The sequence below is a fragment of the Mus musculus genome, chromosome 1 (genome assembly GCF_000001635.26).
Source record: "Mus musculus strain C57BL/6J chromosome 1, GRCm38.p6 C57BL/6J".
In the NCBI taxonomy this organism is placed as follows: Eukaryota; Metazoa; Chordata; class Mammalia; order Rodentia; family Muridae; genus Mus; species Mus musculus.
In genome coordinates, this window is record NC_000067.6 from 38006563 (window position 1) to 38033878 (window position 27316).

The 27316-nt window shown below is 40.6% G+C and overlaps 1 protein-coding gene and 1 long non-coding RNA gene across 3 annotated transcripts in view; one reads left to right on the forward strand and one right to left on the reverse strand.

The window, feature by feature from the left end:
• Nucleotides 1-27316, forward strand: part of Eif5b (eukaryotic translation initiation factor 5B) — a 57570-nt gene that overhangs the window by 8553 nt on the left and 21701 nt on the right. The window contains exons 2-8 of the mRNA NM_198303.2: nt 11244-11369; nt 11463-11547; nt 12303-12972; nt 15032-15249; nt 15602-15752; nt 25715-25813; nt 26506-26595. Of these exons, the coding sequence (NP_938045.2) occupies nt 11244-11369; nt 11463-11547; nt 12303-12972; nt 15032-15249; nt 15602-15752; nt 25715-25813; nt 26506-26595 (1439 nt within the window). The remainder of the gene's footprint in view (nt 1-11243; nt 11370-11462; nt 11548-12302; nt 12973-15031; nt 15250-15601; nt 15753-25714; nt 25814-26505; nt 26596-27316) is intronic.
• On the reverse strand, nt 16928-25715 carry Gm34448. Of its 2 annotated transcripts, XR_003948650.1 has the most exons (3): nt 24981-25132; nt 23183-23343; nt 16928-17072 (listed from the first exon to the last, which is right to left on the reverse strand). It is a non-coding gene; the product is annotated as a predicted gene, 34448 (long non-coding RNA). The 2 variants fall into 2 exon arrangements; XR_373331.3 differs by having other exon boundaries at nt 23183-25715.

The window sequence follows — 27316 nt, forward strand, 5'->3', positions numbered from 1 at the left end:
TGTGTTTGGGGTTGAACCTGAAGCCCTGTGCATGTCAGGCAAGTGTTCAGCCACCAAGCTACATCATTTATAGCATTTAACTGTAAATTTTAATATGAAGCATTTCCACTGATGTGGAGAATGTACATATGCTAGAGTCTTGGTAGTGGTACATAAAGTCTCACTGTATTTTTTTAACTAGCCTTTCAACTTAGTGCTTTAGAATGCAGTTTGGAAGTTTTGCCATATGCAGAGGTAAAGTAATTATAGTAGCAGTCAGGCTTGTTTGTTTGCTTTGTTTTTCAAGACAGGGTTTGTTTCTAATGCCCTGGCTGTCATGAGTAGATCAGGCTGGCCTTGAACTCAGAGATCGGTCACATGCCTCTGCCTTCCAAGTGCTAGAATTAAAGTCACATGGCACCATTCCCAGCCTTAGACGGATTTTTACTAAACTGCTCTGTGTTGACACTGGTGAGCAACTTGCCTAGTCTTTTAAAGTTGTGATCGCCATTCCTGAGCAGGTTCTTCTTGACTGTGGTGCCTCTTAGGAATGCACAGAATCCCTTGGTGCTTGTTGCTGTAGAAGGCTGGGATGGTCCCAGGGTGGACAGACAGAAGCCTTTGTTCCTGTTTTATTCCCCTTCCCTCCCCTTCTAACCCCTTTTCTCATCCCCATCTGTCCCTCTCCCTTTTTTTCTTTATAAAAGTTAGTCTCTGTAACAATATTTCTTTATCTGTCGATGGCAACAGATGTATGGCAGGGGATATAGCCCGCTGAAGAGGGATAGATGTAGGCCACTTGAATCTTGACCATAGGAACAACTTAGGCTTTCCAGGTCACTTTGCTGCACCAGGCATCGTGCTGAGGAACCCTTTTCTTGAAGCCTTCACCTTTCTTTATTCGGCTCCCAGAATTTTTCTTTCTTTCTTTTTTTCCTTCTGTTTTTTTGAGACAGGGTTTCTGTGTGTAGCCCTGGCTGTCCTGGCACTCACTGTTAGACCAGGCAGAACTTAACAGAGATTCTCCTGCCCCTGTCTTCCAAATACTGGAATTAAAGATAAGTGCCACCAATTCTCCCTCCCTCCTCCTCTCCCTCCCTCCCCCTGTACCTCACTCCCCTCCTTCTCCTTCCCTCTCCCTCCTTCCTCCTTTCTTCCTTTCCCCTTCCTTTCCCCCCTTCTCCCATGTAAAGGCCAGACTTGGTACCTGTTGCTTCTTCTCCATACTTTGCCCTAAAACTGAGAAAATGGGTGGAAGAAGGGGAACATATTTTATTATGGCAGATAAGTGTATATGCATAGACACTGGGAGCTTCTGCTAAGCATGAGACACTCAACCCTGCTTTCAAACTTGCATTTTGAAATGCAGCTAGTAATTAAATTTTACCATCATGAGAGTGTACTAGATTGGAAAAACAGGAGCATGCTGTGTTCTACCTCTCTTGAGTGCTAAGGGATAATAGTAATGTTTAGGGTTTTCAGTTGCTATAAAACTACCAATAATTCTGTACACAACTAGTCAGGCCTGCATAATTATGGTTGTGTTTGATAAGTTAGTTTTTCAGAAATAACCTCTCAGAAAATAATCATCAGCATTAAACTTTTTACTTTTTTGTTTGTTTTGTCCTATTCAGGTTTTTATTTGTTCGTTTATTTATTTATGTTTTATTGAGACTGGGATTCTCTGTGTAACAATTCTGGCTGTCCTAGAACTCCTAGACTAGGCTGGCCTCAGACTCACAGAAATCTTCCTGCCTCTACCTCTCAAGTACTGGGATTAAAGGTGTGTGCCACTACCAGTTATGTGGCAGTAAACAGAGTAAGTTAGGTGGTGGTAATTCTTTAACAGTAAGCACCAGATTCATTGAAGCAGACTACAGAGACACTGAGTTTACTTTTAAGTGAGCACTTAGAAAACAGGTGGATAGTTATTTCATGGCATAAGAGGCATCTCTTATTTATTTATTATTATTATTTTCTTTTACTGACGAAGTCTTACTATGTTGCCTAGGCCAGAACATCATCTAGGGATCAAGTGTTTTCCTGCCTCAACCTTCTGAGTATCTGGGGCTACTGGTGTGTCTCATCATATCCAGGCTCCTAATGCTGATCAGGTGCTAATATGGACTGTACGGGTGCCCACGCACATGTGGCATACACTCACAGATAAACATACACACAAGTAAAATTTTTAAGAATTAAAACAGTAAATATTAGTTTGTGTTTGTAGAGGGAATAAGGATACTTTGTGTTTGTTGTACTGTGCATTGTAATGGTGATGGGGTTTCTGGTTTCTATAAAGGTGTTACTGCACCATAAGGATGTTGTTAAGTTGGGATGAAGGGGTGGGGCTGATTTTGTGTGTGTTTGTTGTGCACACACGTAGCTCTTAGTTAACTGAGGGGCTATAGTACTGGAGATAGATCTTTTAACAGCATAGCTGGGAATAAGAGCTGTTGGGATTGGTAGGGGAGCAGTGAGTTCTGGATTTTTGTTCAGGTCTGAGGTAGGGCTGGAGATCAGGAGTAAGGAGAAGCCGGAGAAGGGAGATGCCAACGGGGAGGAACAGGTGTTCCAGTTTTGATACTGGAGCTGCTGAGTAAAGAGTAGGCTTTCTCTTCCTGCCTTTCCTTTTTTGAATGTTGCTGAAAGTGTTCGAGGAGAGAGAAACAGAGCAAGGTAGGATAAAGAGAGGCAGCAACAGGCTTTAGTCTGGCCTTCCCTTTCCTTGGCACTTTGGGATTTTAGACAGTGGTGGGTAGATGAAAGAGTGTTTGGATTTTGATTCCTTCTATAAACATACTTGGCTTTTCTTCAGGCTAGGAGTAGAAAGAAATACAGGAATGTCCCAGTTATTACTGTGTTACTGTAAAACAAGACTTTCACGGGGAGGCACATGTCTATTCACCTCAAATACAGAGATCATGAAAGACCAAAATACAGAGACCAAGTCCAACTTGGTGGAACAATGAATTGTATTGGGTTACTTATAGGAGCCCACCTCAGCATGAGTGACAGCTCATAAAAGTGGGGAACCTGGAGCATACTCCACAGCCGGCAGAGAGCTCAGTAGGTTGGAGAGTGTCCTTTCTAGGTGACTCAGTTGGTCTAAACTTCAGGCAGCTTGGCTGTTGTCTGCTTCTTCCTGCCATCTGGTCTGGTCTCACAGTCTGCTTTGCAGTTTGGCTAGTCTGTGAGTGACTCTAGGCCCTTCTTTATTGCTTACTGATGGTGGAGGTGAGTGTCGGGAGTCTGGCTTGTGAGTTTGGTCAGTTTCAGGGACTTCTTGAAGCTATTTGAGTTGTTTACTTTGCGCTTCCTTAAATGATGGGATGTTTTATTCTCAGAGGAAATTGGTATACCACATCTGTCCTAACAAATCATCTCAAACTTAAAGGGCTTAATGACAATTATCATTTTTTTGTAGTCCTGGGCATTAACTATGTTTTCTGGCTGGCTTTTTCTGTGATTATACAGTCATGGTGGCTGTAATGGAGCCATTCTTAAGCTTGCTTTATGAAAAATTTAACCTCCTCTGGTGGTTGATAATGGCTCTTCTTTGGAACCTCCTCTGGACTTGCCATTGGAACCTGAACTTGACCTCTTGGTGTGACTTGAGCATCACACTACCTGGCAGAGAGCAAAGAGACAGAAAGGAGAAACTGTGGCTTTAAGGCCTTGGCCTGGAAACTCTTAACATTACTTCTGTCATGTTCTATTGATAAGCAGTCACTAAACTTTTACTTCAGAGCATGGCTCAGTTATTCTTCTATTGCTGCAGAGAGACAGTATGACCAAGGCGCCTTTTAGAAAGAAAGCATACTTGTGGGTTTGCTTATAGTTCCAGAGGTTCAATCCATTATCATCATGGTGGGAGGCAGACAAATACAGTGCTGGAGCAGTAGCTGGGAGATTCATATCCTGACCCACAGGCAGCAGGGGAAGGAGAGAGAGGGACCACAGACACACAGATACACACTAGGCCGAGCATGGGCTTTTGAAACCTGAAAGTCAGTTCACAGTGACACACACACCTCTTTCAACAAGGCCACATCTCCTAATCTTTACCAAATAGTTGGTCTAATTGGGGCCTATGCATTCAAACACTTGAGCTTATAGGGGTCCTTCTCATTCAAACCACCAGAGAGCATCAGAGAAATTTTGAGCATTGTTGTTACTTGGGTTTTTGGGTTTTGGTTTGGGGGGGTGGGTTGTTTTTTGGTGTGTGTTTGTTTGTTTTGGAGGCAGAGTCTTGTTGCTTACTTCGGTTTTGAACTCATGATTCCAGGCCAGCCAGGGAGACCTTGTTTCCTTAAAAGGGAAGATTTTATACTGGTCTCTAAATGCGTATATATCTTAATTGCAATATTTTTATATTGTTGCTGCTAGTATTTTTGATTATTAGTAATAACTCCTATGGAGATCTACAATGGAAAGGAACATGTGGTGCAAGGAGAAATACCAAATACCAATGCTGAGTGCATACTTAAACACACATTATTAAGAAATATGTCTTGGGGCTGGAGAGATGGCTCAGTGGTGAAGAACACTGGCTACTCTTCCAGAAGACCCAGATTCAATTTCCCATCATCCACTTGACAGCTCACACTTATCTGTAACTGCAGTTCCAGGGCTTCTGACATCCTCCCACAGACATACATTGAGGCAATGGACATAAAATAAATTATATATTTAAAATAAAAGATGTCTTAAAATGGTGCATGCCTTTAATCCCAGCACTTGGGAGGCAGAGGCAGGCAGATTTCTGAGTTCGAGGCCAGCCTGGTCTACAAAGTGAGTTCCAGGACAGCCAGGGCTATACAGAGAAACCCTGTTTTGAAAAACCAAAAAAAAAAAAAAAAAAAATGTCCATAGTAACATAATTTTAACTACACATTACATTGTTAATGTAAAAGATTAGGTATTGTCATAAGTTAAAAAATGGATAAATAATTTTTAGGCGTGTATGTAATTTTAGTTTTAACTGTTTTAAATTGTTAAATATGTTCTCTATTGATCCTTTATGGTTTTTATAATCTGGAAATTGAGCAAACACATTTTTTGAGGTGTAAGTAATATAAAATGTGCACATTTCAAGTGTACAATCAATGGGCTAGGTCATGTCCCTGTGAGTAAGTAGACCATTTGCTTAGGACCTTTGGTAAGTGATCTCCCTACAGAAGGCTTTGTCTAGGAGTCGCTGTGGTTAAGTTCTAGGAATCAAACCCGGAGGCTCACACACACTGGCAAGCGAGCTTATCGCTGAGCTGCACCCCGTGCCTAGTTCTGTCATGCTTTCCCTTGCTAGAGATGGGGTGTGCTACTTGGAGGAGTGATGCTTTGTAGTCAGCATTTCCTGATTGGCTTTTCTTTAGTGTAGTGACTGAGAGTCCTCTGTGCTGGTGCATGCATCAGCATTCTTGCCCCCTTTAATTGTGGAATACTCTGCTGGGTGGGTCTTGGCTATTTTGAAACTATCTTACAGGTGTTCGAAGTTTGTAGCTTTCATGATTATGAATAAAATTGCTCTAAACATTTGCATACAAGTCTTTGTGTGGACACATACTACTCTGGTGAATGCTTAGGAGTAAGCTTGCAGGGTCATATGGTTAGAGGTAAGGGAGTGGGGGGGAGGGGGAGGGGTGAAGGATGGGGGAGGGGGAGGGAGAGGGGGATGGTATGTGGGAGAGGGAGAGGGTGCTTGCTTGCATGTAGCTTTAAGAGGACTTGAAACTGTCTTCCCAATTTGACTGTGCCACTTCTGCTTTGCCTATGGGGGCGGGTGAGTGTCAGCTGTCCCTGTCCTCTCAGTGCTTGTTTCCTGGTCCTTACTCTAGCAGATGGGCAGTGGTGATGACGCCTCGATGTAGCTTACACTTTATTCTGTAATACTGACCATCTTGTCATGTGTTTATTGGGCATTTTTGCAACTTAAAGGCTTGTAGGAAGCTGAAGTATTATAGGACAATCCTTCATGTGCTTATATTGCAAATATTTCTTTAGACTTTAATTTTGTTAATAGTATTAATTTATCCTGTCTAAAGAATTGATCTTTTGTTTGGGGATTGTTACAGAGTCATATGTACTTGTAAGAAATGATAGAACTCAGTGTCTATTTCCTAGTTTGTTGTGATAATCCTAAAGCTGTGTCATGATGGCATGACTCACATGTTGGAACTGATAAAAGCCACTGGTCATAGTCAAATGCTTGGTTTCATTTACACTCTTGTGTATGTTTACTGTGGTATGTATTATCATCATTCATGTCTGTAGATTTGTGTAGACATTTCCACAGTTAAGATTCAGAGCATCAGGGCTGGGGCTGGTTATATTCTGTGTGTTCCAGCACCAGCTCCCCCTGCATACCCCACATGTGCCTGTTCACATCCTTTGGTGACCCGTGCAGTTCCCTACACTCTGACTAGCATTGTGACCATGTTGGGAATGTGGCGTTGTGATGGTGTACACTGTGGCATTCTGATTGCTGTCCAGTGGGAAGCTCCCATTTCCCAATGACTAACATGGAGTGTCTTTAATTGTATCCCTTTCATTTGGCTGATTTTCAAATTGGACTATTGGGTATTTTGCAGTTGGGTTTTGAATGTTTTTGAACACATTCTGGAATTAGCTGTTTTTCAGATAAGCACTTCTCGATCTCCTGCCCCGACTCTGGAGCTTGTTTTCCTCAGGTCACGTCTATGGTCTTTCCAACTCCAAGAGTTCTTCATTTTGATGAGTTTCAGTTTATTTCCTCTATTTTCCCAGAGGTTCTGTTTTTTAAATCACAGAGTGCCTCATACAGAGACTATAATCTTTTGTTGAGGATGTTCATTTGCACCATCTCATTTGTGGGAAGGTTAGCTTCCTTGTCAATGGCCTTTGTCCTATATACAAGGAGGATGAGCACACTTGTGTGAGGCTACCTTCATGGAGGCTGGTTTTGGTTTTCCTTCTGTTCCAGGCATTTGTATTTTATCAGAATTCCAGTATAGTTTTGTGTATTTTTGTCAGCTACATTATAAGCCTTGGAATTTTTGCTCCCCACCTTATTTTCTCACAAAAAAGGAAAAACATTCTCTTAACTATTCTAAGTGTTTTGCCCTCTCATATAAATTTTATAATTTTCTGTACTATCCATGTCTTAAAAATCTTTCCTGGGTTTTCATTAAGCCTTTGTATAATATTGGAGAGAATTTTGTTAAGTGGTTTTTGGTAGTCTTCTATCAACAGATGTGATTCCTCTGTCTCTTTGTATTTCTTTCATCAACATTTTATGGTTTTTGTGTTTTGTTTGTTTGTTTGTTTTTGAGACAGGGTTTCTCTGTGTTGTAGCCCTGGCTGTCCTGGAACTCCATATATAAACCAGGCTGGCCTTGAAACTGAGAAATCCACCTGCCTCTGCCTCCCAAGTGCTGGGATTAAAGGCATGTGCCACCACTGCCCTGCCATTTTTTGTTTTTTTTTTTTTTAGATTTATTTACTTATCGTATGTAAGTACACTGTAGCTGTCTTAAGACACTCCAGAAGAGGACATCAGATTTCGTTAGGGATGGTTGTGAGCCAACATGTGGTTGCTGGGATTTGAACTCGGGACCTTCGGAAGAGAAGTCGGCACTCTTAACCACTGAGCCATCATCTCGCCAGCATTTTTTGTTTTTTAACATACAATTTATGTGCATGTTTTATTAAATTTTAATATTTGCCTTGGAGTAGATTTAAATGACATGATTTCCTTTCTTCAGGTGAATTTTTAAAAAATAACTTTCAGGGAGCTGTCTACATGGCTCAGGAGTGGGTGTGTACTGCTCTTCCAGAGGCCCTAAGCTCAGTTCCCAGCACACAGTTTGAATATCTCATAAATACCTATTAACCCCAAGGGATCCAGCCCCTTTTTTGGTCTCTGTATGCATCTGCATACATATGTACATACCTGCACACAGAGATACAGAAATATACATGTGCAAAATCTTTGTCTATCCAGTCCTGATTTTCCCTGTGCAGTAGTTCCTTTTCTATGCTGTTGATAAATAACATGACCATGGTAGCTTATAAAAGAAAACATTGAATGGGACTTACAATGTCAGAGGGTTAAAGAGTGAAGCAAAATCATGACATCAGGATCAGTCAGTCACTCTCTGAACTCAGAATGGTGCAAATGGAAGCCTCAGGCCTGCACCACTGACACACCTCCAGTTAAGCCTAATCTTCCCCAAACAGTTCTAACTGCAGACCAGTATTCAAAGGTGTGAGTCTATGGGGGCCAGTGTCCTTCAAACCACCACACCTTGTTAACATAGCAGCATGATGCACTTGCTACAATTAAGAAACTGGTATGAATTAGCTGTAATGCTGAGTTTGTTTAGATTTCTTTTGTTTTTACTGACTGTTAAATATGTACCACATGTTTTGTGGTAAATTTTTCTTTAGCCTCATTTTATCTATGCACACCCACAGTATTAGGAGTGGGAATTGATGTTCTACCCCCAGATATGGAGTTTTATTTAGCTTTTGTTTCTTCCTCATTCATCCATTTGTTCATCTCAGCATGAACTAGTTAGTGGCTGTTATTTTATTACTTTGTCTTATAAGTCAGATTTCTTTACTGTTTTGTAGTCCTGCGGATCAAGTCTGATGTCTTACGTGTGTAGGCAGATAGATCATGCTAGCAGCCACTGAGCTATTCCACCATCCCTTGACTTATAATTTAATACTGTGTTTAATTAGTTGCTCTAGTTAACTACTTTGCTGTTTTCAGTAGTGGTTGGAGCTCCTTGAGTTGTTCATGTTCCCACGTGTCACATACCTAGCATTGTGTGTGCACGTGCTGACTTTCTTGTCTTATTTAATCCAATTCTTACTTTCTGGCATTACAAGATGCTTCAGGCTTGTCTGTCTCTTACATCACCTTTGTGCTTTCATCAGCATCTGACACTTTCAGTTACTTGGATTTTAGCCTTTGGAATAGAGAACACCATCTCCTTCCTTGTCTTAATTCCATTTTTCTTTTACTGAGCTTTGTTTTCATTTATATTGTTTGCAACTTGTTTGCCTTTTGGCAATATAACTGTTCATATCTTCTACCCATATTTAGTTGAGTGCACTTAGGAGTTCTGTGTGTATTTTAGACACAAGTGTTTAATAGCATATTATTTTGTAAATATCGTTCCCACTTTGTTTTGTGTTTTCATTTTTTTAACAGTGTCTTCTTCAGAAGTGTTTCATTTTAATACAGCCTTATTGCTCTTTCATGGCTTGTGCCTTTTGTTTGGGTTTTGTCTAAAACCTCATCACCAAGCTTCAATGTCACAAACTTTGTATTTTGAAGTTTTGTTTTCTTCATTTGTACACTACCATTATTATCTGTACCATCCATCCTCCTTGCCGAGTTAATGTCTTTCCCTTCTGGGTTGCTTGTTTCCAAGCTGCTTTACTAGGAAGTTTTCCACTCCTCACTTCCCCAGGATAGATGTGGTGCGTTTAAACTGTTCAGAGCCACATGAAAGTATCAAGTATTTTAATTCTCTTCAACTTTTCATGAAAGTACTAAGTTCCTTTATTTCTAGATTTACAGTTCCTATCCTCTAGTAAGTTTCTTGAAATTAAATTTGGTATTTGTCAGTATTTATTTAAACAGTCTTTTTATTGTAAGGAAGCAGTTAATGTATTTTTCTTTAGAAGTTCTTACCAGATTAAACAATATCTAAAGTGTTCCTCTGTTCCATAAAAGCTTTTGATGTCTCTTTTAAAATAGAATTTTATTGTATGTATATAGTTGTTGTGCCTGGATCTATGTCTGTACAACCCATGTGTGCCTAGTGTTGGAGGAGGCCAGAAAAGGGCATTGGTTCCTTTGGAATTGGAGTGACAGATGCTTGTGAACCACCAGGTCATCTGCAAGAGCAGTGAGCGCTTTACTGCTGAGCCGTCCCTCCAGCCTGTAGAGAGGACTTCTTATGAACGCCTCCTGGTTAAAAAAAAAAAAAAAAACTTATGGCCAACAAGCTGACGCAAAAAAATTGGAGATGGGACACCCGGTAGGGATAGAAAGAATTCTGGGAAATAGAAGTGTGGGAGATTGACCCCAGAATCCTGATAGGATGAGGCAGGTTAGACTGAAGGGGGAATAAGTTGAGAGCGAGTCAAAGAGCAAGCTGAAGTTTATGGTCTAGGCGTTTATTAAGAAATAGTCAGTCTCTGGGGGCTGGTGAGATGGCTCAGTAGGTAAGAGCACCCGACTGCTCTTCTGATGGTGGCTTTCTGAAGGTCCGGAGTTCAAATCCCAGCAACCACACGGTGGCTCACAACCATCCGTAATGAGATCTGACTCCATCTTCTGGAGTGTCTGAAGACAGCTACACTTACATATAATAAATAACTAAATCTTAAAAAAAAAAAAAAAAAAAAAAAAAAGAAATAGTCTCAGAGCCATTATTCTGGGAGTTAAGTTGATGGAGGGAAACTTGATTATTTTTTACATCAGCCGCATCTTTTGATGTCTTAATGTGTCATTTAACATACTTTTTGTGCATGTACATTTCAGAATGACTGACCTTGGCTTTCTGTAGATTTTAACTTGACTGGAACTTTGGTTTCTCCAACTAATATAGGTGAGACATTGTAGACTGGAATCAGACATGTAAAAGATTGCAAATAGGTTTGGTTCTAAATTTTGGAGTGCGCGTGTCTGTGTGTGTTATTTAGTAAACCATACTTAACTCATGTAAATTGTATAGTTATGCTTTCAACAAGGTATTTAGATCTTTGTGTAGTCCCATTTTCTCAACTAATAAAATTAGACAATAGACTAGTTGGTTTCTAAAGTTTTTCAACACTCTAATTTCTGCTGTTTTAAGTGAAAAATGTATAAAGGTCTACTTACTTAGGTTTTCTGATAGCTTGTTTTATACTTTAGTTATTCAATGTTTTATGAAAATAATTCCATTCAGAAAAATGCTCATGTGCATATGCACAGATGTTCATTACTTGCAGAAGTTACTTTTTTCCCTTCCCTGCCTAGGCTGTTTGCTTGTCTGTTTTAGGGGTAGGGCTCTTGATTCATACCTTCTGGTTTTGGCATAGTGATCTTTATGGAAGAAGACAGACAGTTTGGTAGGTAGGTACTGTGCTATTATGAGAGAACTTGATATTGTTTCTCTGTGTTGCTAATATGTGAAAGGGTGTAAAATAGCAAGGAAAGATCTGTATAAGTGAACAAGTAGATTGCTTGTTGTTGAGTAACATTTTGTTCTTTGTTTTCATTTAAGTACCAAGGATGATACTGATTTGGGCGCCTTGGCTGCAGAAATAGAAGGAGCTGGTGCTGCCAAGGAGCAGGAGCCTCAGAAGTCAAAGGGAAAGAAGAAAAAGGAGAAAAAGAAACAAGACTTTGAGTATGTTTTTAAAAGCATTTAGATTTTCGTAGCTTGAGCATTGCAGCCATCTAATGCTTCCAGTGCTTCAAATCCCATGTACTTCTTTTCTAGTGAGAACGACATTCTGAGAGAGCTGGAGGAGTTGTCTCTGGAAGCCCAAGGCATCAGAGCTGACAGAGACGCCGCTGCAGTCAAGGTGAGAGAGAACAGCATCCTTCCTGTCTCCGCTGTCTTCTTGGCCATGTTCTGGGAGTTGCCTGGTTTGGAAATGTGTGGTTGTAGATATATAAATAGTTTCTATAATACTAGTCAAAGGGAGGAACTAAATTTTCAGGGGGAAAAAAAAGCAGTATTGTTTTAAACCTCCAATTGATAGAAATACACTTTATAGGAATCTAGGGATACTCAATGTATTGCCTGTTGATAAACTTGATCCACTTGGGGTCAGTAATGGCGTCTCCACCTTCAGTTGTCTGTGTACTTTTCATTATTGTTTAGGGCACCTGGATTGTGAAGTGTGTGGTGAGTGTGAGGCATATTCTTTTGTGTGGTTGGATTTGTTCCTATTTTTTTTCCTCTTTTGTTTTCTTTTAGATTTTTGCTTTGTGTATGAGTGTTTTGCCTGCATATAGCTACATGTACCATGTGTGTGCCTGGTGCTCACAGAGGTCAGACGAGAGGGCATTAGATCCTCTACAGCTGGAGTTACAGATGGTTGTGAGCTGCATGTGAGTGCAGGAGCTAAACCTGAGTTCTTTGCAAGAGCAACAGTTGCTCCTCACTGCTAAGCTACCTCCAGACTCATACTTTAATATTCTTGTGAAACAAGACAGTCATGCTTCCATAAAAGGTATTGAGGTGAGCACTGAGTGAAGTGCTCCACACTGAGGAGCCCCATGACCTTTAAGGGATGACAGTCTGTTGATGTTTCTAATAAGGGATACTTTTTAGCCTACAGAAAACAATGAAGAAGAATCTGCCTCAAAACAAGATAAAAAGAAGAAGGGACAAAAAGGCAAGAAAACAAGTTTTGATGAGAATGATAGTGAAGAATTGGAAGATAAAGATTCAAAGTCAAAAAAGACTGCCAGACCTAACTCAGAGGCACCCCTTTCTGGGAGTGAGGATGCTGATGATTCTAATAAACTTTCTAAAAAAGGTAAAAAAGCCCAGAAATCCACGAAAAAACGGGACGGGTCAGAAGAGGATGAAGACAATAGCAAAAGAAGTAAAGAACGTTCGAGAGTAAACTCCTCTGGTGAAAGTGGTGGTGAGTCCGATGAATTTTTGCAGTCCAGAAAAGGACAGAAAAAAAATCAGAAGAACAAGTCCGTTCCTACCGTAGACAGTGGGAATGAGGACGATGACTCTTCCTTCAAAATTAAGACGGTGGCCCAGAAGAAGGCAGAAAAGAAAGAGCGCGAGAAGAAAAAGAGAGATGAAGAGAAAGCGAAGTTGCGGAAGATGAAGGAGAAAGAAGAGCTAGAGAAGGGCAAGAAGGAGCAGAGTAAACAGAGGGAGCCTCAGAAGAGACCTGAGGAGGAGGTGTTGACACTCAGAGGGACTCCTGACACAGGAGCTGCCTCGGAAGAGAAAGGAGACACTGCTGCAGCTCTGGAAGGTTGGTCATGGCCACAGAAGGCTCTGGTTCATGTTTGGTCTAAGTTGTGGTCATACTATCTTGTGACTAGTCCTCATACACATGTGTGTGTGTGTGGGGGGGGGGTCCATCTCTTTGTGTGCAGAGGAGGCTGGAGGTCGATTCCGCTGTCACTTTCCATGATCTGTTTTTAATATTACACCATTTCTCTACGGTCTTTCTGTATACCTCTCTTTTAAATTTATGGCCTTGTTTTTTTCCCATGAACTGCTGTGAGGTTGAGTCCCCCGGAGTGTCAGAAACTGTATGTATAAAGCCTCACCCAAATGGCTTTCTGAACAGCAGTTGAATAGAGACACCAACAGATAGATACAGTAAAGCCAGTGCCTCAGCTCTCTGTAGAGAACCACAGGCAACCAAGGAATGCTGAGATAGAGCATAAGAAATCGTCTTCCATCTGATTTTTTTGAGACAGGGTTTCACTGAACATAGAGTTAGTATACTGGCTGGTCAGGAAACAGTGCTGTCACGTCTGGCTTTTCTTTTTATTTTTTAAGATTTATTTATTTTATGTATTCACCTTTGCTTTCTTCAGACACACCAGAAGAGGGCATCAGATCCATTGCAGATGGTTGTGAGCCACCATGTGGTTGCTGGGATTTGAACTCAGGGCCTTAGAGCAGTCAGTGCTCCTAACTGCTGAGCCATCTCTCCAGCCCATGTCTGGCTTTTTATGTGATCACTGGGGGTATGATCTGAATTCCTCGTGTTTGCATGGCAAACACTCTACTCGTTAAACCATTTCTCTGAACTATTTACTTATACAATAGAAATTTAATAAAGTTTTATTATGAATACTTCTTTTGCTGTTAATAAAGACTCAGTGGCCAAAGAGATTTCCTTCTCAAAATTCATGTCAGATGTTAACTAAAATTTTCCCTTTCTATAAAAAAAAAAAAACAAAAAAACAGCTTAACCTTTGAAATATAAAAGGAAAAGTAAATTAAGAGACTTAAATTAGTTACACTTAGATGACAGGGAGCATGTTTTTGTTTCATTTACTGGTTTGTCTGTGTGGACATATTGTGCCCATCATATGGGGAGGGAGAGGTCAGAGGACAGCCTTTAGGAATCAGCTCTCAGGACCACTCAGCTTCAGGAATCAAACATGGGCTACCCACTTGGTAGCTTTTCCCCTTTATCTGCTAAGTCTTGTTACTGACCTCGTTTGTCTTTTTTGGTAATTGAAGTAAATTGATCAGTAATTGAAATATAAATATTCTACCTGATTGCTTTCTTTTTTTGTTTGTTTTTTTAATTTTTTTTTCGAGGCAGGGTCTCTGTGTGTAGCCCTGGCTGTGCTAGAACTCACTCTGTAGACCAGGCTGGCCTCCAACTCACAGATTTTCAACTGCCTTTGCCTTCTGAGCTCTGGGATTAAAGGTGTGTGCTGATTGCTTTCTCTTAGAATAAATATATCTAAATATCAGGTGATTTAGATTTCTAAAAATAATAGTTTTTTCTTAGACTAGAAAGATTTTTAGTCAAACAAAAAACAAAAAAACCCAAAAACCAGTTTTTAACCATTGAGATTTTTATTCTCTGAATTTTGAGGAGAAACACCATCACAGATTTTATTTCTTCAGGGTTTTGAAGTACAGTTATATTTTTGTATTTTGTTCCCATGCCCCCATATTCTTAGCATTGTTTTCATCATCCCCATCTCACAGAAGTAAAATGACTTTAGCACCTAAATGGGCTTGAGCTAGTCTGCTTCTTTAGAATTTCAGACCTGTGCTGTGATTATCTGGCAGATCCCTGACACGTCTGTTGCCTTTTTACTGCTGACAGCGTCTGTTCATCAGGGTGACTCAGGCCAGCAACAGCATTGGCAGACGCCCTGTGGGTCAACTGTGATCTCTGATGAGCTGTTCTAGACACAAGGGTCTCAGGTCGCTGTGATCCATGCCACTCTTTGAGAACTGGTGGCAGAAGCCACAGTGCTCCTTGCATTCTGGCTAGTGTGTATTCACTGTCATAGAAATAAGCTTGAGCACTTTGCCTTTATTTTTTTGGGTAGACGACAATGAAGGAGACAAAAAGAAAAAAGATAAGAAGAAAAAGAAAACAGAGAAAGATGAGAAAGAAAAAGAGAAGAAGAAAGGCCCTAGTAAATCTACTGTTAAAGCTATCCAGGAAGCTTTGGCTAAGCTCAAAGAGGAGGAGGAGAGACAGAAGAGAGAGGAGGAAGAAAGGATTAAGCGGCTTGAGGAGCTTGAAGCCAAACGAAAAGAAGAGGTATGTCTTATACTGGTAGTGAGTTTTACCTGAGGTCTGTTTTCTGTGAAATGTACATGTGTGTATGGGCATTGCAGTTATGCTAAGTGCTCTGACATACGTAAGATGGAGAGGTACAGGAAAGTCTTCCTCACCTCCCCGTGGAGAGACGAAGCTGCATGTGTGCTACTGCCAATACTATAACCTGGTGTTATTTTAAGAATAATGTATAACATTTTGATATCTTCAGTTGTAATCTCCCAACATATTTTGCATGCATTTTTAAGATGTTTGAAATTTGTGTTGTTTATTTTAAACTTCATGGTTCATTTAGCTAGTATAATTTTTTTATATGCCATGTACTCTTGTTTAGGAACGATTAGAACAAGAAAAAAGAGAAAGGAAAAAGCAAAAAGAAAAAGAAAGAAAAGAACGGTTAAAAAAAGAAGGAAAGCTGTTAACTAAGTCCCAGAGAGAAGCCAGAGCCAGAGCCGAAGTGACCCTTAGACACCTCCAAGCTCAGGGTAAGTAGTGGCCTTGGTGGTTGAACTCTGTGTGCGCAGCTTCTCAGGACTTCAGTGGTGTGGGATTGAATCTGTGGAAAACTGTGTAAGCAAAGGACGGAACAGGTGGAAAGTGCCATTGTTAGGGAGAATGCCTTCTATGCTGTGATGGAAGTTTATGTGCAAATAATAAATTCCTATGAAATTTGCCCGCCCTCCAATGAAGTGAAAAAGTGAAAGTGAGGCCTTCTAAGCAGCCTCACTGATTACTAACCTTTTCCAGTTTTGTTTGACATTCCTTTTTCCTCTGACCAGTTTTCCCCCTGCGGTTCTTTGAAGTGAGTTATAGACACTTATTTTTTTACTTTTTCTCTCGATTATTTATAGATGGACTTTGCTTAGTGTAGGTAGAATATATATTATCACTAACAATATTTAGGTTTTTCAAAAATTTTTTTTGTAGGTGCATGCATCTATGTGCACATGGTGGGGTCAAAGGTCGACATTGAGTGTCTTTTTTTAAAAGATTTATTTATTTATTTATATGTATATGAGTGCACTATTGCTCTCTTCAGACACCAGAAGAGGGCATCCGCTCCCATTTCAGATGATTGTGAGCCACCATGTGGTTGCTAGGAATTGAACTCAGGACCTCTGGAAGAGCCGTCAGTCAGTGCTCTTACTCGCTGAGCCATCTCTCCAGCCCCTGACACTGAGTGTCTTAATTGCTTCTCCACCTTATGTTTTTGAGACAGGATCTTTGGCTAAAGCTGGAGCACAGCACTTGTCTAGAGTGGGTCTGCCAGCCTTCAGTCTCCAAGTGCTGGGTTACAGGTGTGCACAGCAGCTCTGAGCAGGTTTGCTTGCTTGCTTTTTAGTGTGAGTGCTAGATGTCTTAGCACATCCTCATGATCACCCTGCAGGTGTTTACCAACTAAGCCACCTACTCAGCCCACAAATTACCTTTTTATTTTTGATTTGTGTTTTCATTTTTTTCCTCAGTCTTTCAGAGATCTTATAAATGGGTTGGTGTAAATCTGGATCCAGATGTGAGCGACAGATTGCATTTGGTTGATAGGTTTGTCTCTCAGTACTACCACCCACCTCCATTTTGACATGCCATGTAGTTATTGACGATTCTGGAGAGTTCACTAGAATATCTCAAATTCTGACCTTGTAGAATTACACTCTCCTGATGTTGGTAAACAGTGTGCTTTTATTCTGTAATTTCTTAGATTCCACAGCTTGGCAGCTTCTTAGTGGTACTGTATGCTTGCTCACATCAGCTGGGACAGAGTTGGGCTTTCTGATGTGCTGCAGTGTCAGGTTTGAAGAGCAGCCCTATTGTAAAACAAAACAAAACAAACCCCTTCAGTAATAGTTCTAACATCCAGTCAGTTGTTACCATTTATTCAGTATTCTTTAGGAATTACAACATTGGTAATAATTAATTTTTCCTTTTATCCTACATTGAATTAACCAAGGTATCGAAATACTTTACCCCAAACACAGTTTTCTTCCAGAGATGTCAAGATAAGTGTTTACTTCTTTTCCCCTTATAAGGCTTCAGAATAATCAGTTGGTGTCTGACAACCTTAAAAAGTGTCTCGAGAATTTAATTCTGATTTTTGGTTTTGTGACTGTATCAATGAGTGGAGATTACTGATTTTACCTCTCGACGCTATGATGCATTTGATACTCATTGCATCATCTTCCCCAGGGATAGTCCATGGGACTGACTGACTTCCACAGGACCACAGTATGGTGTTAACTGATTTCTTCCTTCTAGCTTCACCCATGTTGGTTCACCCATGTTTTTGTTGTAGATCTGGAATCAGCTATTTATCACACAGCCTTGGTTTCTGTCCTAGTTGATGGTGTTTAAAGATGACAAATCAGTCATATAGTTGTGGTTTTAACTGATAAGACCTAAAATAATATCTTTGCTCCATTGAGAAAACTTTCTTTCTGGGTCTTCCCTTAATTTCCTCCTTATATTCCTCAAACTTTTTTTTTAATTGGATATTTTCTTTATGTACATTTCAAATGTTTTCCCCTTTCCAGGTCTCGCCTTTGGCAACCTCTCCTATCCCCCCTCCCCCTGCCTCTATGAGGGTGCTCTCCCACCCAACCCACCCCACTCCTGTCTTCCCTCCCTGGCGTTCCCCGACATTGGGGCATCAAACACCCTGTGGCCCAAGGGCCTCTCCTCCCACTGATGTCCAACAAGGCCATCCTCTGCCACATATGTGGCTGGAGCCCTGGGTCCCTCCATGATTGGTGGTTGTTGGTCCAGTCTCTGGGAGCTCCAGGGGGATCTGGCCGGCTGACACTATTGCTGTCTCCATGGTGCTGCTGCTCCTTCAGTCCCTTCTCCAACTCCTTCATCGGGGACCCCATGCTCAATTTAATGGCTGATTGGTTTCGAGCATCCGCCTCTGTATTTGTCAGGCTCTGGCAGAGCCTCTCAGGAGACAATCATATCAGACTCCCGTCAGCACGTACTTCCCGGCATCCACAATAGCATCCGGGATTGGTGGCTGTGTATGGGATGGATCCCCATGTGGGGCAGTCTCTGGATGTCCTCTCCTTCAGTCTCTGCTCCACACTTTGTCTCCACATTTCCTTCTGTGAGTATTTGGTTCACCCTTCTAAGAAGCACTGAACCATCCACATTTTGGTTTTCTTTCTTCTTGGGATTCATATGGTCTGTGAATTGAATTTGGATATTCTGAACTTATGGGCTAATACCCACTTATTAGTGAGTGCATACCATGTGTGTTCTTTTGTGACTGAGTCACCTCACTCAGGATATTTTCAAGTTCCATTCATTTGCCTGCGAATTTCTTGAAGTCATTGTTTTTAATAGCTGAGTAGTATTTCGTTGTGTAAATGTACCACATTTTCTGTATCCGTTCCTTGGTTGAGGGACATCTGGGTTGTTTCCAGTTTCTGGCTGTTATAAATATGGCTGCTATGAACATAGTGGAGCATGTGTCCTTATTACATGTTGAAGCATCTTCTGGGTATATGCCCAGGAGTGGTATAGCTAGGTCCTCAGGTAGTACTATGTCCAGTTTTCTGAGAAACTACCAGACAGATTTCCAGAGTGGTTGTACCAGCTTGCAATCCCACTTAGCAATGGAGGAGTGTTCCTCTTTCTCCACATCCTCGCCAGCATCTGCTGTCACTTATTCCTTAAACTTTTATGTAGTCATGTAAGGAACTTGGTTAGAATGATATCAGTGACTCAGATGGTGTGTACTTTGTAACTGATGCTGTGGTGACCTTTGTTTGACATTGCTGTTGAGACCTATCATCATAGGAAATGGTGATGCACAGAGCTGAAGCAGACAGAAACCTAATTTTTTTTTTGGGATGAACTCTTTATTATGTTTGTACATAGATTTCAGAAAATTTATTAATTGAGGATATACCTTAAAAACTAGTGGTGTTAGAGAATACAGTTGCATATAGTTGGTGCCCAAGCAGACCTCAGAAGCCACTGGTGATGAAAGGCTCTTAGAACAAATTTGAATGGAACAGGAAGAGAATAATTTTACAGCCTCAGAAATGCTGTTTTATGGAGTAGCTAGAGATGTAATTAGATGGAAATTAAGATTATAAATTATTTACTATCAGGCTTTATCAGTCTTTACAACCTGTGTGGAAGAGATTGTTTCTGAAGAGGCAGCTCTGGCCCTGGGTCTCTTTTTCTCAGTCTTTAATGCTGTCCTGTGCCTGACAGCTTCTGGATCCACATGGTCTAGTAATAGAAAGTTTTAATTTTTCAGCTCTGAAAGGCTGTCCACAGTCTATAATGATGTGACTACTCTTAGCAAAGATCCTCTAGTGTTGTCTCACTCTGTCTTTGAAAGGTAGCTCACTATGGAGAGATAAGTTGCCACATCCATTGCCTAGAACAATGTAAAACTTAGTAATTTCAGAATGTTCTTCTGGATATCTGCAGGGATTTTCTGGTATCTGTGGAAATTGCTGGAGGTTTTCAGTCACCTTGGAGAATTTGAGTGTGATGTCTTGATTGCACAGAAGTGCTTGTGTTGATTTTTAAGAACCCAGTTGAGTAAATCTGGCCTAGTTATTAGCGTGCAGTTTTCTCCTCTGGATTAAGCTGTTGACCTGGTAGATGCGGGCTGCTAGGCAGGGAAGCTGTACTGTCTATTGTAACCTCTTTCTTTGGTTTGCTTAAAACATTTCTGTTTTCATAGTTTTAACTCTGATCTTTGCAATTCTAGCTTTTATCATTACCCACCTACATACACACACCCCTATACTTTAAAGTTAGAGACATTGAGTCTTATTTTTGATTTTATTCAAAATACTATATAATCCTGCTGCTGTCTGTATTGTAAAACTCGTGACCAGACTGAATGCCTGTGTTAGCTGAAAGGAGTCTGAGTTTCTGAGAAGGTATCTTACTGTGTTACAGGAGTAGAGGAGAGGGCTGTAATATGCTACCATTCATTTGTAGGTCTCTACCAGTAACTGTAAACTGAGAAGAGGATGTGCCCTCATACTTTGTAATGTTACAAATTAGACTTGGATTTACTCTAGTGTCTCAACAGTACTCCTTTACCTCCTTTATTTGGGAGAAAACATTAAAATAATAAAAATGATAACTATGAATTCAAATGGAAATAGATTAATGACTTGAAATTAGAAGTTTTTACTTTGGATAAGTCAGTGTATTGAATCTCACTTGGTGTTGCATTTTTAAAAATATAGTGTAGCAAATTATTACTCTTAACTATAGATTGATAAGAAAAGCCCAGAATGTAAATTATTTCAGTGAAGAGGAAGTTCACCAGGAAACAGACGTAATTTTGAGACATGGTAAAAAGGGAGTCCATACGCAGATGACAGTGGGGACTGTTGGACCTGTGGGGCCTGGACACTCACCCAGTGTTCCTGGTAGTGTTGGTCTCTGTGAATCTTGCAGAATAACTTACAGTACACATAAAGGACCATTAGAAAGCTTTATCCACCTTGTCGAAAGCCAAGGGAATATTTACTATGGAATGCTGAGGTACAAAACCGTTTCCTTTGCATTTGCGTCTCAGCAGTTCCTGAGCTGGCGGAAGGCACAGATACATTATCATGACTGTGTTGTAAATGACCACAAACTACCTGAAAGCAACACACATTGTATAGCTTACAGTTGTGTAACTGAAAGGCAGGGCTGGACTGGAGTGTTGGCAGGCCTGTGTGTTTGTAGAGCTTCTGAGCAAGAACATTCTGTGGTCTCTTCTAAAAGCCTTTAGAGGCCACCCACATTCCATGGCTCACGAGTGTCCATCTCGAAGCCTTCCACCTTCTACCTGTGTGTTCAGCCACATCTCCCTCTGATCCCAGACTCTCTGGAAAAGGCTCTCCTTTACTCGTGAAGAATGCCATGACGAAGTTGGCTCGAGCCAGGTAATTTCCCTACTCCACACACGTTTAAGTGCTTAACGTTAAATCATGTCATGTAGGCCATCTTCATTGTCTGTCTGCTCTTCTTCCACATTCCCACTCTGTGTGGGATTTAGGACATGAGCATGTTTAGGAAGATTCTTGGTCTACCTTCTACAGTTATAATGTGTTTTTGTTTTCTTTGTGAATTCTTTTTTTTTTTTTTTTTTTGGTTTTTCGAGACAGGGTTTCTCTGTGTAGCCATGACTGTCCTGGAACTCACTTTGTAGACCAGGCTGGCCTCGAACTCAGAAATCCACCTGCCTCTGTCTCCCGAGTGCTGGGACTAAAGGCGTGCGCCACCACGCCCGGCTCTTTGTGAATTCTTTAAAGCTTCAGTGTTTTGTGTGTATTATGTTTCATCTTGTCTCTCTTGGTGAGGAGATGAAGTGTGTGCTACTCCAGGATGGGGAGCAGGTGGGCACCATTGTCTATCATAGTCTCCTTCGCTTGAGTCCTCCAGTTGGGGGTTGGGGAAAGCAGCAGATTTATCTGAGACAGATGGCGTAAACTTTGTATTACTAAGGATGTGTTTAAGAAAGTAGATCCTGAAATAGGCCCTGCATTTCTCTGTGAGGCATCCCTGTGAGAGTTTAGAGGCAGGTAAAGCTCACCCTTGTCACTTGTGGCTGATTCTGAACTGTGCTTCGTACTTTACAGCCTCCATTTATGGACTGTGTCAGAAGGAAGATGTTTGTGGTCCTTTGTGGGATGAAAAGAGTCCCAGAATTTCCCTTCATTTGTAAAATTTTAAATAATTTTCTTCATTTTTGAATTGAGTACATTATTGTATAACATTATGTGAAATTAGAGTAGTATTCCTATTTGTTTGCTTAATGATGGCCAGGGTTGTTGAGTAAGGGATCTCTGATATCAGAAAAGTTTAAGGGAACTCACTTTTTTTTTTGCTAACAGTTTTTTTTCTCCATGCTTTGGCTGAGTGACACTAGGGTCACAGAGCTGGAAACCTCAAGAGACCACCGAGCTCTGTGGAGTTGTAATTAGCTGACTCCTTGTCCCAGTGGTCAGTCAGTTTGGGATTCAGGTCCAGCTAAAGGGGAAGGGCTACTTCTAAAGGCAAAAGGCCAGGCTTCTGCAAAGCTGTACACAAACATCCCCGGGCCTTTTGCATTCTTTAATCCCTGGTATTGTCTTCACAGCCTTAAGTTGCTCAGAGGGCTGGCCTCAAACCTATACTCTACTCTCTATACTGCTGCTCAACTACTATGAAACTTCTCTCCTTAGAACAGCTGAGCTGTGACACGATATAAGCTAATGACAAGATTGTGAATGCCAAAGATTCCAAATCATCATGGCCAAATTAACTAAAGCAAGCAATTAATCAAGCAAGCTTGGTACATTCAAGCACTTGAAACATTCATTAACAGGGTCAAAGAGATAGATAGATAGATAGATAGATAGATAGATAGATAGATAGATAGATAGATAGATAGATATTTATGAATATGTATTGATATCTATAGATTTACATAAGTATTTGCATATGTTATACATAAGGATAATCTCATAAATTGGGTATAATCCTGGGAATGTAAGACTGACTGACTATTTGAAAATCAATCACTGTCTTTTCATTTTAGCAGTCTAAAGATTTATCGAGTTGTCATTTACAAACCGTATCATTGAACTTCCTGGTCTGACATTTTAAGATATCAGTCTCCTTCTACTACACACTCCCAACCCCCCAAAAGGCACAGCTGTTAAATTAGTGGTGAAAAGTTGAAAAACAGTAAGCAGAAAAGATGGCTGAGTGGATAAAGACACTTGCTGCCAGACCTGTTACCCTGGGGTTGATCTCTGAGACCCACATAGTGGAAGGAAAAGAACAGACTTTAAATTGTCCTCTGACTCATTTTCAAATATATGACTGTGTGCACATACATACAACTAAAGTAATTTTAAAATTGAATAAAAAGAAATCCTTATATTATGGAAAAGGCAGGGCAGCCTTTGCTCACCATACTCATTGAGTGTCATGCTGTGATGTCCTAGTGTATGGCAGGCAGACTGCAAAGAGGCTAGGAAGCTGCCTCTGCAGGTTATGGTCATCAACATAGAAAAATGCTGTGGCATCTTCTTCACCAAGACAGATGTAGCGCTAAGGATGAGGTTACCAGGGCTGTAAGTAACAGATAGATGATCAGGATGTAAACATCCGTTGTGTTTTTGTGCCAGCTATTTGCTGCTGCAGAAAAAAAAAACAAACACTCGAGCAGTAACATTTATTAAGCCAATCCACAAAAGAAAGTGGAAGCATTATAAATCTATTACTTGTAAATCTGAAAATTGTAAAACAGCAAAGAATAAATCAAAACAATGACTGTATAAAACATACTGTTACCCCCAAGACTCGAGACTGTGAAGCTTTCCCTAAATTGGGTTAATTTACCCATGGATTCAGTGGGATCTCAGTTGAAATTACAGAATGACACTTTACAGTGCTCTGCTTCCTGTTTCTAAAACACAGACGTGAAAAGGTTGACTTAGACTAGCCAAAGTGATTGCTTTAAAACCTTTTAAGGTTTATTTAAGCTGGGCGTGTTGTGGACATGTTTAATTCTAGCACTTGGGAAGCAAATGAGTCAAAGCCAGTCTGCTCTGTTCCAAGACAGCCAGAGCTACATAGTCCCCTGCCTTGGACACACACACACACACACACACACACACACACACACACACGGTGTATGAGTGTTGTTAACTGTATATATGTACATGTGCATGTGTGGTGCCTGGTGCCCACAGAGGTCAGGAAAAGGCATCAGGTCCTTTGGAAGTAGAGTTATGGATGGTTATAAGCTGCCATGTGGTCCTGAGGACTAGACCCCACTCCTGTGCAAGAACAGCGGGTGCTCATAACCACTGAGCCTCCGTCCAGCCTTCCCAAGAATGTTTTTGAAAACAGTAATTTGGAAGCCTCAAGTTACCTGATAACAAGATTTACTCTAAATAAAAATTTAAAACACAGTCTAGAGCCCCAAGGATCATTGTAGTGTTATATTGGATCAGTGATTGGCACATGGGTGGAAAGGAGATGAGCAGAGCAGCACCTGCACATGAGAGTGACTTTATTCTCCTTTATAGAGGGAAATTCAATGGATGCAGTATATGTAGATTATTTTGAACAAATGTTAAACGATTGAATGTCCCTATGCAGAAACTTGTCCTTATCCCCATTTTTATTAATTCAAAATAGATCTTAGTTCTAAATATTAGATGTCAAAACTTTAAGAGAAAAATAGGAGAAAATGTGTTAGGTGGGGAGTTTTCAGATATGTCTCTAAAAGTATAATTAAGGGTCTGGCAAGATGGCTCAGTGAATTAAGGAACTTGCCTCCAAACCTGATAACCTGAGTTCAGCCCCTGATACCCACATGGCGGGAGAGAACTAACTTTGCCAAGTTACCCTTTGACCTTCACATGTGTCCTGTGACATTGTGGATGCCAAGGACACATAAATGTGTAATAACATGGAAACCATAAAGGAAGGAGAATTTACACCTTCCTAGTTCATATTTTATGAAGACTATCCGAGGTCTATTAAAGCCTTTTATTCAACAATTGGAAACCTAACACCTCCTTATAAAAGCATATAAAAGATTTGAATGGCCACTTTAACAGTAAACTGTAAACTTGAAAGCTAAGTCTAAAAGTCCACTTTTAAGAACAGCTGACAGTTTTGAACAATACTAAACACATATTTAACTTCTGTGTCATTCAAGAGATAACTCATGAAGAAGCCCGTGTGAAAATACTCACATCTGCGTTTCTCGTATTACTGTAGATTGGTCAGAAGCTCTTCAACCGTTAACTGGGTCGATGAACTTGTATAATACAGTGAGTCAGCAGTTACAGATGAAATGCTGGGACAGGCTTGGTGCCATTCCCTTCTTAGCCCCAGGACTTTTGAGCAGAGATGGTTGATCTTTGAGTTCAAGACTATCCTAGGCTACATAACATGATCCTGTCTAAAATAAAACAAGCACAAATGGAGTACTGATGGCTCCCATGTCCATTCTGATGGCAAAAGCCAGACTGGTGACGGTGCTTGTTTGGCATTTTTAGAACACCTGACCAGCGTGATTGGAGAACTTAGACTCTGGCTGATTGAGTCAGTGTGTGGTGCCAGAGCTGCTCTGCTGCTTCGTTGCCATGCTGCTTGCTAGGTCCACACACTCCTTAGCCCTCAGTGTGTGTGGATGTACAGGCACCCCGGGAAGAAGCCATAGGTTTCTCTCTGAATGTCCTTTCGTATTTTGGGGTGTGTGTCTTTTAAACTCCTTTACTGTTTTGGAAGTGTTGAGATGAAGCCCATGTAGCCCACATTGATCTAGAACCTCAATAAGGTGGTCTCCTTGCCTCACCCTCCCAAAGTGCTGGGGTTAGAAGTATGAGCTACTATGCCTCAGTTTAAATTCTCTCTCTCCAGTACCAAATAAACCATATGACAGTATAAGCCTTAACTTTTTCTCTTTTTTCTCCCCACTGCTTAGGTGTTGAAGTGCCATCAAAAGACTCGTTGCCAAAGAAAAGGCCAGTTTATGAAGATAAGAAGAAGAAGAAAACACCACAGCAGCTAGAGAGTAAAGAAGGTTTGTGTACGAAGTAGCTTTCGCCTTAGGAGGGGTTACATGGGCCTCTCCTCACAGCTTTCAACACAAAGCATCTTTGTGCGAGCATGTATGTATGCAGGATGTTGGGGACAGCTCACGGCCCTATGTAGCCAAAGGCGCTCCTGTACTTGGTTTCCTCTCCAGCCCCCAGAACTGCATTTTCCTATCCACTGTTCCTTAACTTTTTAGTCATTCTCATGTGATTCAAATGAGAGGCAACAGAATAAGTACTTCAGGTGTTAGAGAACAGGGCTCAGTTGCTAAAAGAGTGCTTGTTGCTCAGTCATGAGGACCAGAATTAGGATCCTAGCACCCAGGTAACAAGCTGGGCGTCCCACAAATGCCTGTGATATATTTCCCAGGGACCCAGTGCCTTTCTACCTACACACAGGTGTGCATGTATATTCACACAATAAGATGCATCTTCAAAAAATATGTCAGATTGAGATATCTGCATTTTATTCCATGAAAAGGTACTGTTACATTTAAAGAACAAGATATAAATTATTTTTTCTTCTAGCCCTGTGATTTTTGTATTCTCTTTATCAAAAGTGATTTTCTATATAAGTGGTATCAACGGTATCAAGGATTCCTATTATGCTGAACAGGATATTTGAAGAGAAATTGCAGACTGCAAAATGTGGCTAATACACTTTGTTGCTCCTATTTAGTATCTGAAACTTTGGAAATAAGTGCTCCTGTGGAAGCTGTGGACCAAGGAGGACCAGAAAAGGAAGAGACGCCACCTTCTGTTGAGCCAGGCCAGTACCATCAGGTTTTCATGCGTTCTTATTAGATAGTTAGTGTTCACTACTCAGAAGTAGTTTGGAGCCAGATGGATTTCAAGCTTGAATGGGTTTCTTCCATTCTTTTTAGCCCGTCTCTTTTCATTTCCATTATGAAATGAATGTGATGCTTGAATCTGCATTTTTCTTTTTTAGTAGTGTCAGTAAAATGTCTGTGAGAGACACTGAAGAGTTCCTGAATTTCCTTGTTCTTATTTATGGGTCAAAAGTCTCTGAGCCTGGAGTTTTTAACTTTATGGTTGAAAAGCAAATTAATTGGAAATATCTTTAGTTAGATTGTTTCTAAGAACCAGAAACATACATTTTGAAACTTTAGAGGTCCCCCCTACTTACTAATCTAAATGTGTTCAGCTTACGCATTTGATTATGTAGGCACCCGTACAAGTGTGTACACAGCCTACAAGGGCTGGCAACATTTTTGCCTTTTTTTTTTTTATCTAAATGTTGTACTAAAAGATAAGTCTGGTGAGAGTAAAATAAAAACCCTGTGTGTCATGTGTGAGTTGAAAGTTTTAGAGAACTGAGTCTGTTCATCCTTTAAAAAAATCCAAATATTTTGTTGTTGAGGTTTTTAATTTAGTTTATTCAAACATAAGATCTGGTTTTAAACGAATATGGCATATTAAAACTGGATTAGAACAGTGAAATGTCAATTATCGTAACGTACAGCTTGCAA